The following is a 12,895-nucleotide window of genomic DNA, read 5'->3' as shown; positions in this document are numbered from 1 at the left end:
TTGTCTATCCCAAAGCCAAAATCAAACTGTCTTACTTACCTTAGCAAAATATTGTCTTAATTTTGGTTAGGCAATTCCAACTACCATGTTCATCTTTAAGTTTCTGGCTAACCTTGGGCTTCTTCATTTCCATATTTATTTTAAAATCATCTTGTCAGTTCTCTTCTACCCCCCAACTCCCTCCCTTTCCCAAAACATAAGTGGGAGTCTGATTGGGGTTACATTGGTAAATACCACTTGGCTCTGGTTGGGTTGGGGTTATTCTCAGTGAAACTCTGTGCCCAGCTTACTTGGGTATGGTGTCTTGTCTTCCCCAAGTCCTTTCACCTTTTAAAGTTGGATAGGGAAGGGGACGTGGGGGAGGAAGCTGAATGGATAACAGGAGACATCAAAATTACATCCTAGAAAGGATTTGGTTGATATTCCAAAGTCCTCATGGCTAGTGTTGATAAGGTCATAAATAAATAAATCATTAATGACTGTTCTACAGGGCTTTGGAAAGAGGCGTTATTCTCAGGAGTCATAGAAACCAATTTCTGGGGCAAAGAGATCTTGGCCCTTCTTTGTTGTTGTGCTTCACCATTAGTTGCTCTCACTGTGGGAAGCTGAGACACATGCAGATGGATTGTAATGTGATTTCCATCATTATTTATTTTGATTCAGATTTTTTTGGATGGCTGAAGTATACCCAAATGTTTGACTTGATTGACTAATTTTGCCCTCAATAGTGAGAGAAAATGTTGAGGGAAACACACTTTTGATGGTGGGATGGAGGCAGGGTCTGAATTTTTAAAATGCAATTTCAAATATGTAAGGGTTTTTGTTCTATATTTTTCATCACAGGGCATATAGATTTCAAAAAGAATTCTAGACCTCCTGAGTACCAACATATGAATTCATAAATACCATTATGAGGGAAAAAAAAATGTTTAAAGACAAATTAAAGAAAACAACAGAAGTCTGATGCTGACTATACCTCATCAAAATAAAGTGTTCCATTCAAAGGAGTGAGATCATTTTTAGCCATCTCATCTACGGTCCACTGAAGCCGCACAGCTCCTTTTCCTCCAGGGGACCGGACAACTGTTAATGTCACATATGAATGAGGGTCATCAGACAAAAGGGATTCATCAACTATCACCTGAAAGAAAGAAAACCCAGTAAGGTCAAAAAAAAAAAAAAAAAAAGAGCAGTAGAAACAAATGTAATTTTATTCCTGTTTACAATGACTTCAATTTTTAATTGACAACTCTATTTATGGCATGTTACAATAATGTGGCAGAAAAAGGTCCTATGTTCACCAAACCCCAATTCCTTTTTGTTCTAGACACTCAGCTAGATGACATTTTCTAGACTCTCTAGCAGTTAGGTGGGGTGTGTGACCAATTTCTGGCTAAAATAATACAGGCAGAAGTGATATATGCCACTAACACACTGGCAGTAAACTCCCCACACAGTCTTCTCTCTTTCCCCATCTGCCCGGGGAATGGCGAGTACTCCAAAGACCTAAGCGAGAATAGAGCCACAAGATGGAAGGACACTGGCCCCTGAGCTGCCACTTGGAGGAGAGATGCCCAAGAAAGGCACCCAACCAGGAACACCAGCACATGCCCAATTTAGGCATGTTTTTAATCTCAGTCCACGTTCCTGTGGCATGAACCCATCATAAATAGGACCTTTTGAAGATGTTACTTTTAATTTAGGTGTGGCCCAACTGAATGAGGGTGGGCCTTAATCTGTATTACTGGAGGCCTTATAAAGAGAAGGCCACAGGGAGAAGTGGGAAGTCAGCAGAAACCAGCAGACAGAGAGAAAGGAAAGGACATAATGTGATGGGAAAGCCAAGTAACCCCAAGCATTGCCTACAGCCAGCACTAGTATGCTGCAGTCTTCAGGGAAAAAGCAAGCTTTGCATAGATTTTAGACTTCTAGTGTCAAAACCATGAGCCAATAAATTCTCACTGTTTAAGCTAATCCAATGTGTGTTATTTGTGATAGCAGCTCTAGCAAACTAAGATAAGATCCTTGCATTAGGAAGAAATCAATTTTTGTGTGTTAAGGATCTGAGATTTGGGGGGTTCTTTGTTATAGAATTTAGGTACCCTGCCTAAATTGGCCTTTGAATTCTCTGCAGTTTGCCACCTTTAATGAGTACAAGTTTAAAAGAGTTGTACTAACCTGACATAAAGAAAGAAGATTCAAGGTGTCATTTACCCATTCTGTTCAGTTTTTACTCAAGACCTTGGTTCAACTGAATTATATTTACTGACTCTGTGAAGCAAAGTTCAGATTGAACCTATATTGACAAACTTTTAGGTAAATACAAAATATAACACTATGCTTTCTATTTTCATGATTGAAGCTGAACAAACGTGCAATGCAATCTTGTTTTGGTCTTTTTAACAAGATATTGCTTTGGTCTAGAGCAAAGACTTAGAGCCAAGTAATATTTATTGAGCTAGTAGCTTACTGTGTGCCAATTCATTTACATACTTTATCTTCTTAAAGCATCACAGAAACTCTTAAGAAATATCTCTGGTCTTTGGACACGATATACATATATTTGGAGAAAAGGAGCCCGGAATGTAATTCAGGTGTTTTGACTCCATGCCCAGTGCTGTTCATACATACCTCCTCAGAGACCAGACATATTTAATAAGAAGGAAACTAAGAAAGAAAAAATTCATTTTAAACAAGCTGCAAATAAGTCATATTTGTTTCTGTGTATATTTTGGTTTGGGTTTCAAACATATGGGTCTCTTCTATTTACCTATTCTCCATATTGCCCTCATTAGGAGGCCTGTTTAATTTGACACATTTATACTAGCAATCTTTTCTCAATGTTTTCAGGTCTGAATCTAATCTCAGTGTCACCAAATAATGCTAACAGAATGTTCATTGTGTGTATGATACAGTATATCAAGAAAAACTTCATGTTATCAAGAGACTATTGCAATAAGAAAGATAGGCTATAAGGAAGGCAGTTACAAAGGGTTGAGCAATAAGCTACTACTAATACTACCCAGAATAAAAATAGCAATTGACACCTACGGAGTGTAAGGCTCAGTTATAAGTGCTTTTTTACATGTATTAACTCATTTACTCCTTGCAACAAAGGTTATGAGTAATAATAACCTTCAAGAAACCTAAATCATGTTAACATTGCAGAAAGAGAAATCTTAAAATTCTTGGTATTAATATTATATGGATATAAAATGTTACCAAAAAAAAAATTATCATTGTCTTCTGCAATTAAAAAAAACAACTGGTTAAACGTTCTTTCTACCTCAGTGGCCAAAGCAATAATAACTGGTCTCTCCAGCAGGCTTAGAAGTAAACAGCCACTGTGAGAAGAGACAGAAGAAATATAAAGAAACACATGATCTGGAACGACTGTAGTGTTTTGCTCATTATAAGACAGGTACAAGAAAGGTGAGTAATAGAAATCCCTCTCCAACTAAACCCATCTTGAGGTGTAACATTCAGACTGTGATAGAATTCTGCCTGGCAAGAAAGATGGTGGTCTGGAAGTAGGGCAAGCAAAGAATAAAAGGTATGGACAAAAAAATACTTTTTCTTTTATATCTTGGTCCACTACACCCAATAAATAGGAATTTGTTCCCCTTTGTAATCGCAAGAACTCTCATTACTAATAGGCTGTGTGTAAGCTGGAGGAGGAGTAAAACTGGCCCCTAATTCACTAGCCAACTCAAAAGACACTTAAGAAAAGAATCATAAGTGAAGGGTAATGAAGAGTTTCAAAACAAATATGAAAGACTTTTCTACTAAAAATTACACGAAAAAATTAGCTTAGGGGAAGGTGCTGCTTATGTATTTAACTTACAGTCTTTTCTTCAAATCCAAATATTCCAAATGGAGAATCATTTTGTAGAATAACAACAGTTACCACAACATCATCACCAAGTCTGCCACCTGCAGTCACCCTGATTAAGGAAATAGTGAACGTCTCCATGAGTTCAAATTCAGCATCATCAATTATGGTGATTTCTAGCACTGCAGTAACCTATGAGAGAACAAAAGAAGGAAGGGAGGAAGGGAGAAAGGGAGGTGGGAGGGAGGGAAGAATGAAAAGAGGGAAACAGGGAGTAGGGAAGGGAGGGAGAGAGGGAAGGAAGAAAGGAAAGAAATAACTAATAATTCTTGATCATATAAAGTTTAATTTTTTAGTTGAAAACTTGGAAACATAAAAAGAACAAAGCAGATTTTTTTAATCTATGTTCACAATAATATTTTAAAATCACATTTCTATAATAATTCAAAGTCAGAAATTTACAAAGTCTATTATTTTCATGAGAAAAGACTCTGCAATAAAATACAGTGTTATTTACAATACAAAAAAGAATGATTCCTTATCCTTGAACAAAACTTCTTAAAAAGCCAAGTAGTGCTCCAGCAACATTGCACAAACAGAAATCTTAGCATGCTTAGTATTAATATCACATGGGTATAAAATGTTACCAAAAAATTATCATTGTCTTCTGCAATTGAAAAAAAAAATCCCACCAGTTTCAAAAATTGTTCTTGTAATGTAGAGAAAATGAAAGGGAGGGAGAAAACCCAAATTTGTTTTTCACATGTTTATGATCAGGATTTAGTTCAGCTAGTTTCATTTCTGCTAGAAGTCTGATAACTTTCAAATAAATAAAACATGGTCCTGTTTGTGACTTCACTATTTGTCATAAAAATATCCTAATTGTACCTCCATATTTAAAATCCTTTCTGTATCCCAGAGGAAATTTCAGTACTTTGACATAAAAATTTATCTCACATGGGCAAATGTCAGAAATCTGGATGTCACACTCAAGAGTGGCAGAAATCTGAACAAAATCAAATGCTACAATGAAAGCAACTCAAATATGTACTGTAGAATACAGAAAACCTTTTGTACAGGAACTGAGCTTCAAGAATGAAGACAATCCTAAGGATGCTGGTAAATGAGGGGACCTCAACTTCATACCTAGAAAAAAGTACTGATGATATAACTGAAGTTGGGAAGCTACTCCAACGAAAACTCAATTTGTTTGTTTTTGTTTTTAATGAAAAATCTCATTAACTTGCATGCTCTCTTTCACTAGGAGATGTATCAAAGTTCTAAATTTGTTAAAACACTCATGGTTTAAAAATATTAGCAATGATAAGTTCGTATGTATAAGAAAATCCAGGTTTATATACATATCTTTGAACAGCATTTGCTGTTCCCTTAGGTAAACTAATAAATTGAAGAACACTGCAAATCTGTCAAAGCAAAATCAGACTAACTGAAGATAGACTGTGCCATTTCAAATTACTGACATATTTTTGCATTTTGTCATGCTTCTTCCACCTGTTTAATATAAAAATTTATGAAAACACCTTATTCTTACATATTGCAAAATGCCCCAGTTTGCAAAACTTAAAATTCTTGGGGAATATTTTATAATTTTTAAGATTGGTAGGCCCAAATCTATATTCTCATGTTTTTAATTTTTCCAGTTTTGCTTATATAAAATTCTTTAAGAATATATTGCATTTTCTATTAATTTAATCTTTTCTTAATTATAAAGGAAGTTTTGGATATTGAATAATAAATGTGCACTCTTTTACTACAGATTCTAAATAAATAAATGTCTGTTTATGAGCATTAAGATAAATAGAATAGAAGAATCGAAAATTCACAGGAATAGTCTAGCTCATCAGGCAGTTACTATATTTTTAGGTACCTCTAAGCCAATTTTTATTCCCTTTTATAACTTCTATTTTAAATAGAATCAGGTGGGGAAGTTCAGAAAAGGCTGAGAATCTTACCATTTAATATTCTCTTCCTATGCCCATTAAAGAATTTTAAATTAACTAATAATATTTCTGTTTGAATATTTCAAGTGTAATACATTTAGCAATCACTAATACACAGTCATTGATGGATGCCTATGAAATGTTTGAAGTACAGTCATAAAATGCTTAGGTTTTCATGAATAGCATACTTGTCCATCTGAAAATTCAAGAATCCCATGAGATGGAGTAAAGTCTTCCAGGCCAGCAGTGTCCAGGGTTGCTTCCCAATAAACATTTGCTGCCCCAAAGCTTCCAGCCAACCGGACCACGGGAACTTGAAGAATATTCAAGGGTGGAGGCACCTCATAGGCACTAATAACTCCATTGACATCCTTTAAGTAGAGTAGAAGTTGAAAGGTAAGACAAAAGTGGCAACACCTTTAAGTCATCACTTTCTAAATTTATTATTTTTACTTAAATTTCTTATACCCCACCCTTCAAAGTGGAAATTAATAGCTGTATATAAACATGCATAATAGGTCTTCAGAATTCTTGTAATCTAAGTTTAATGAAAATAAAATTGCTTAATCCCTTGGTCTAGGTAAAAGAGAACTAAGAATTCACCTGTAAGACAAACCTGGCTACTTTTCTGTTTATGAATATACACAAGAAGAGCCCATTATTTTGCAGAAAAGAATGACGTCATAAAACACTGGCCAATCGGCAGACACAAGTTTCTACAGAACTATAAACATAAGGAAGTTCATCTTACTCTGATAACATGAAACTTAAAAATTCCACTGGGATCATCATTTTCTTCTATCCTTATCTCAGCTATTTCCATCCCTGGCCTCTGCACACTTGGCTGTCCTGCAGAGAAGTCAGAGTTCACCAGATATACTTCTGTGATATTGACAATAAATCCTTCCTCCAGCTCAGGAGCATCATCCTGTGGGGAGTGGGGGGAGGGGGGGAGATGATGTTTTATTTTTAAAAAGTATTAATGACATTAGAAATCTGATTTTTTTTCAGCAAGGAATAACTAACTTTGTCTGCAGGAATGGGCAGTGCTATCACACAAAAAGAGATTACTTTTCATGTTTTAATACATCCTCACTGACAACTTCAGGATCCTATGGGATACTCAAGTTTATTGGTGATGTCTTAGTGGAACCCCGATACTCTTACCTAGCAAAACATAGCTTTAAAAACTATCCCACAATTTTGACCATATCCTATTGAATATGTTTTACATATATAATATTCCAAAAGAAATATAGGACAAACTGGTAAGTGCTACATATATTTTAAAAGTGAAAGCTCTAGATTTGCAAATCTGGATGTTAGAGCTTGTATTTTAATTTTTTTATTTTTCCTTTAATTTTGAAAAGGTAACAAACAATTTCAAAAGGAATATATAATGAAAGGAAAGGCAGCATCCTTTCTGTTCCATCCCTCATGCCTTTCCCAGGTTATCCTCTCCAGAAGCTACCACTATTACCACTTGCAGTTTCTACATCATTTCAGGTATAGCCAATCATTTATATTCTCTCTATATAGACAGATAGATAGGTGATAGGTAGATACATAGATACATAGATACATAGACAGATATACCTAAAACCGTATCTAAACCATCTGAAGACAAATCTCAATTCAATTAATCTTAGCATGAAATGAAAATCCTGTCCTATCAAAGAGTGAAAATTTCCAGATTGATCTGAGACATTTCATTCATTTGGTTGTTAATTTAAAATAGCCAATCAACCAAAATAATAGTGGATCCAATCAGACATGTAACCAACCCAAATTCCATGCTTCAAAGTTTATTCAAGTAATATTTCAATTTCAAAAATAAATATGGATAATTGATACACTTGTATTTTATACAGCCAGTTATTAAATATTTAATTCTTTGGGTGGAAAATTAGAGGACTAATATTCTTATGTTTAAGAGCATCTTTGTTTAAGACTTTATTTTCCTTTAAGAGCATCACATTTTTACCTTTGAAAGCATTTACCCTTGTTTTACAACTTTATTCTCACTGCAGCCTAGACTCACCGGCAAAATGGCAACCCTGGCGTGAGTTTCTTTCATGTTTTCTTTCATTATTATTATTGCTTCTTGTAGCACATAGTCTTCATTTTCAGTAGCTTGATTATTGATGTGCAGTAAGAAATTGGGTTGAGCTATCAAGTGAATGGCAATGTCCCCAAATAATCCTTTATCTCGCACAATTTGTAACTGAAGAAGTGTGACATTCTCTGTAAAATAAACATGTCTCCAACAAATAAATTTTGCTATTTGCTGTCATTGCTGTACCAAGTTTAGGGTGGAATGATCTGACTATTCTTATGAGACAATTACAGAAAGGGAAGTAATACAGACAATTTATACTCTCAGGGAATATTTTATGCATTGTCTCCCTTGTCTCCAAAGTTATGTTGAGAATCATCTTCAACTCCTGGCATTATATCCCAGTTCTAACCCCTTATATCTGGCTCTCTAATACACCCTCCACTGTTGCATGTCATACACTTTAACACGAATTACAGAAAATCTAAAGAATTGTATATACGCAGGTTCAGCAGAGGTGCTGATTATAAATGCTCAAAAGATTTTTCAAAAATGGAAAATTAAACATGCAAAGTTATCACTTAATATTTAATCATTAGAAAAGTGATTTTGGTTCCTATAGTGAGGTGTCTATCACAAAGCATATCACAGCAGTTATTTTTTATTTCATTTGTTAGATTTTATTTTATTTGCCATATAAAATGAAAAAAAGTTATATATGCCTGTTAATCTTCCCTACTGGTCTGCGAGGTCCTGATGACCAAAGACTACATCTTTGTTTCCAGAGCACATAGCACAATTTCTAACACTTACTAGGTGCTCCCAAAATGTCTGTTGAATGAATACATGAACAGTTCATTTTACTGTAAATCCACTGTCGCTATTCCCATCTATATAGCTATGTAAAGGCTCCTATGCATAATTACATGTCATTTTTTCCCATCAATTATTTAAATGAAAGGTCCTCTAAAGCAGGACATCCACATTATTATCTGAAATTTTAGAACCTTCACATAATATAGTCTAATAAATGCTTAATACATATACTCTTTTATACAAACAAGTAAAATGATCTTTATGTAAAATAAGCTAATTATCCTACAGTTTATGTGAATATACTGGTGAAGATTTCAGCACTAAACTTAAAGGAAATAGTAAGTGACCACTGTACACATCACAGGAAAAAATCATTCTAATTACTGTTTTAAGTTAAACAATACCTTGAGTACCATGTGCATTTCATTGTGTTGGCCCATAGTTCCCAGCAACTATTGAAAATCTATGTAGAGAGGAAATCTGAGTGAGGAAAGAGAGCAGACAAAGAAGAAGGATGGAAAGAGAAAGTAGAATAAAACCAATCACCTCTACTGAAAGGGCCTACTAAAATTTTAGTATTTCAATTACGATAGTTCTGTCTCAAAAGAGCTAAAAGTATCTCCTATGGCACTATCGGTAAATGATTATGTGATTATAAAACTTAATAAAGAAAAACAAAAAAAGTAAAAAGGATTGTGCATGACCTGTCAAACTGAAAAATTCACACGAAAAGAGAAATTTACATTCTCTGAAAACATCAGAATTAAATTATCCCATAAAACTTACTAGAATCTGGAAAATATTTAACAGAATTTACCTTTAGGTTCTGCTACTCTAATGAAGAGAGACTCAGCATGCCAGCCCACCAAGCCATAGGGTGAGTCATTGGGTAGAGTAGTTATCACAGATTTGTTCCTTTTCTGATCTATAGAAGCACCTCTTGATGGGTCCTCAACCCCTTCTGTGGTAATTCGCGTGAGAGTTACAATCACAACCTCTGATAACTCTGGTACATCATCAGCCAGAACAGTCAGAGAGACGGTAGACAGTGCCTGGCCTTCAGAAAATGAAATCTAAAATTTTAAAGAAGGAAATTTTTATTTATTTTGTAATTATCAGTGAGTAGTAAGAATATCAAAAAGTTTATTTTTTTTTAATACTGGTCACAACTTAAAAAACAAGAGATATTAAGAAGCATATGATTCTACAAATAAATCAAATGTCTTTCATATGGGAAGTGGAAAATTGTTGCAGAAAAAAGTAAACCATTTCTAAAAGTTAAGCTAATAGAATATGAAGATAAACTGTCTATCTGGAAGCCTATATTCTATTTTAAATACAGAGTACACAGTCTCTCTCTGGAAATCTAAAAGTCCAGATGCCATATATAAAGAGCTATAAAAACAAACAAACAAACAAACAAACAAAAAGGTGGCATTCTAGCTTAAGCATTTTTCTCTACAAAGCTTTTGCCAGGATTGCTATACCCTTTGGACAAACTGAACAGCTGCATCATTTAACAATGAAAAAACTGATACAGAAAGCTAAGGAAAAGATACAAATTAGAGCGTCTGTCTTCTCCTACTTAAAACGGCTCCATGTGCTTCCATTGTCTAAAGAGTAAAATCCAAACTGGCCTACTGGCATCTGAAACCTTTTCTGACAAGGCTTCTGCCTACCTCTTGAATGTCATTTCCCATTGTACCCTACCTCATAACCAATTCTCCAATAATACAGCTAAAAACTGTTTACAATTACCCAAACTATCATTACATATTGATGCCTCCACTGCTGCTGATCCTGATCCCCTCCACCTAGAGAAGGTGCTTGAGGAGCTAAACTCAAGAGCTTTATTAACAAAGTCAGGGTCAGCAAACTATGACTCACTGGCCAAATCCAGCAGGCTGCCCATTTTCATAAATGACATTTTACTAGAACACCGCCAAGTTCACTGGATTACATATTGTCTATGGCCACTGTCATGCTACAAAGGCAAATCTGAATATTTGTGGCAGTGACCCTATGAACTGCAGAGCCTCAAACATTTACTATCTAGCCTTCTACAGAAAAAGTTTACTAACCAATTTATTCTTCCAATAGTTTACACCTCAGATACTATTCTGCACGTAAACTAGAAACAACTTTGAGCATGTTTATATAAGAAATTTTAAATTGGGGAAAATATTATAATTCAGAACATACAGATCCTGTCCTCATCAGAGGCAATTCTATGAGAGGTCTTATATAAGAACTCGTTGGAGAATCATTTGGGCAAGATTATTCGCAACACAATGCACAGATCAATCCCAATGCAAGCCAAGGAGACAATCCATCTTCCAACCAGGTACTAAATGCTCCCCGAACCCGCCTTCTTTGCTCCATTCTGACTCCATCATTGAGCCTGAACTCCAATTGTATATTATCCTCCTTTAGTGGATATTGTGATCCTCTGTCCAGCCCCCTTCTTGGGGTTGATGTACCCACCCTCAGCTGCTGGAACTAACAGCTTCTGTGTTGTTCATTAAGACTCATTCTGCGGCAGTGAACTGCTGGTTATGCTCCACCCAGAGTGTGGCCTGAGGTCAAGGATGGTTAATAAGGAATATAAGGGTGCAGCATCCTTGCTCCAACTTAGTTCACATCCAAAGGATGACCTCAGCTTCCCAACTCCCTCAAGGGTCGACCTCAGTCATGCTTGCCTGGGGATTAGCTTCTCGCTCTGCACATTCCCACCTTCCTTACTGCCTTAGAGGTATATCTCCCAATAAGCCTTCTGTCCACAACTCTCCACCTCACAGTTTGTAGAGAGGAAACAACTTTCATCACTCCTCAACTCTGATCTAGTTTCTCATAAGTCTGGCTATTTGGCTATTTTATAGACTTACTGCCTATTTGCTACTTCCATTTTACCCAAATCTTGATCACCACATTTCTATCTCCAATTTGATAGGTTTTCCTTTCCTGACCATGTAAAACACCCACAATTTGCCCAACCAACGTACCAAATCTCAAAAGGGATGACTTTTATTACAGATAATTTTGGCATTGTAGGACAAAAGAGCAATAACCACCATGACAAAACTAACCTTAAATTGTATCCCTCACTACGTTGATTAGTCATTGCAGAAATCCAGTGTTAACATGGTCAAACTCAAACACTTCATCTGTAAGGCAGGGTTTTGTCCCATGCATCAACAGTAAACACAATTTAAAAGTGACTCTCTATAATTTTTGTAAATTACATACCACTCCTGAGGTAGGAAATACATCATTAGTACTTCCATCAGCTTCCCATGTTACAGTTACATGACCATATGTTCCTCTTAAACGCTCAACATTCAAGGTTACTAGGCTGTCTTGCTCCATTTCTTCCACTTGTTTATATAATGAATTCTGGAAAATGCACAGAAAGTCAAATGAGGTGATTTGAAATTACCTAGGCAGAATTTATTTAATATAATCATGCATTCACAAACTTCAGAGCACTAAGCAATGAGATATGTAAAGTGAAAAAATAATAATTAAATGTATAGGATTTTATTTTTAAATGTGCATGTTTAAGTAAGCAAATGACTAAGTTAAAGAAAATGTTAATTTTTATAGGATTGTTTTTATTTTTGTTTTAATACTTTCCTATATTTTTCAAATTTTCTTCAGTGAATTTATATTATTTTCATACTCAAATAATATCCTTTTTTTTAAAATAGTATACATAACATGTAAAAAGTTTGCATCATAGTTTTCTACATAGCATCAGAAGAACCAGGTTCTTCCCCTGTGTAACCTCTGGCAATCCCTCTAGATCTCTGTTTCCTATTTGTAAAATAAGAGTTTGACCTACATGGTCTTCAAGATTCGTGAGAATCAGGGCACTCTTTCCTATCATTTGCAAAAGTCTCATCCTTAAATTCATGTCCTCTGAAATGTTTCTGCAGCTGTCCTGTTTCCACTGATGGTGTTTCATCCTTAGTTCATGGCCTTTCAGACTGTTGTTCTTGCCCCACCCCCCCAAAAAAAACCCTTTCTCCTATGTTAGAACGCCTCACTTTCTTCTTGTTCGCATTCATGTTTCCTAGCCTCTTCCTCTTTTTCCAAACTGATTTCTACCTCTGAATGATTAAAACATTCTTCACTGAATATTTGCAACATCTCCTGCCAGCCATTTAAAGTACTTTTCCTCAAAAATTAATACTTCAAAGAATCCCATCTTATACAACACCCCTGGGTTCC

General features: G+C 35.3%; 1 protein-coding gene across 1 annotated transcript in view; it reads right to left on the bottom strand.

Moving 5' to 3' along the window:
• The window catches only part of ADGRV1 (adhesion G protein-coupled receptor V1), a 635,274-nt gene that overhangs the window by 443,367 nt on the left and 179,012 nt on the right, over positions 1-12,895 (bottom strand). Inside the window, exons 53-59 of the mRNA XM_037801795.1 lie at positions 11,912-12,058; positions 9,483-9,738; positions 7,835-8,037; positions 6,545-6,721; positions 5,982-6,164; positions 3,845-4,024; positions 977-1,141 (exon numbers count right to left, since the gene is read on the bottom strand). Of these exons, the coding sequence (XP_037657723.1) occupies positions 977-1,141; positions 3,845-4,024; positions 5,982-6,164; positions 6,545-6,721; positions 7,835-8,037; positions 9,483-9,738; positions 11,912-12,058 (1,311 nt within the window). The remainder of the gene's footprint in view (positions 1-976; positions 1,142-3,844; positions 4,025-5,981; positions 6,165-6,544; positions 6,722-7,834; positions 8,038-9,482; positions 9,739-11,911; positions 12,059-12,895) is intronic.

Source organism: Choloepus didactylus, chromosome 13 (assembly GCF_015220235.1).
Source record: "Choloepus didactylus isolate mChoDid1 chromosome 13, mChoDid1.pri, whole genome shotgun sequence".
In the NCBI taxonomy this organism is placed as follows: Eukaryota; Metazoa; Chordata; class Mammalia; order Pilosa; family Megalonychidae; genus Choloepus; species Choloepus didactylus.
This window is presented reverse-complemented; position numbering and strand designations above follow the sequence as displayed.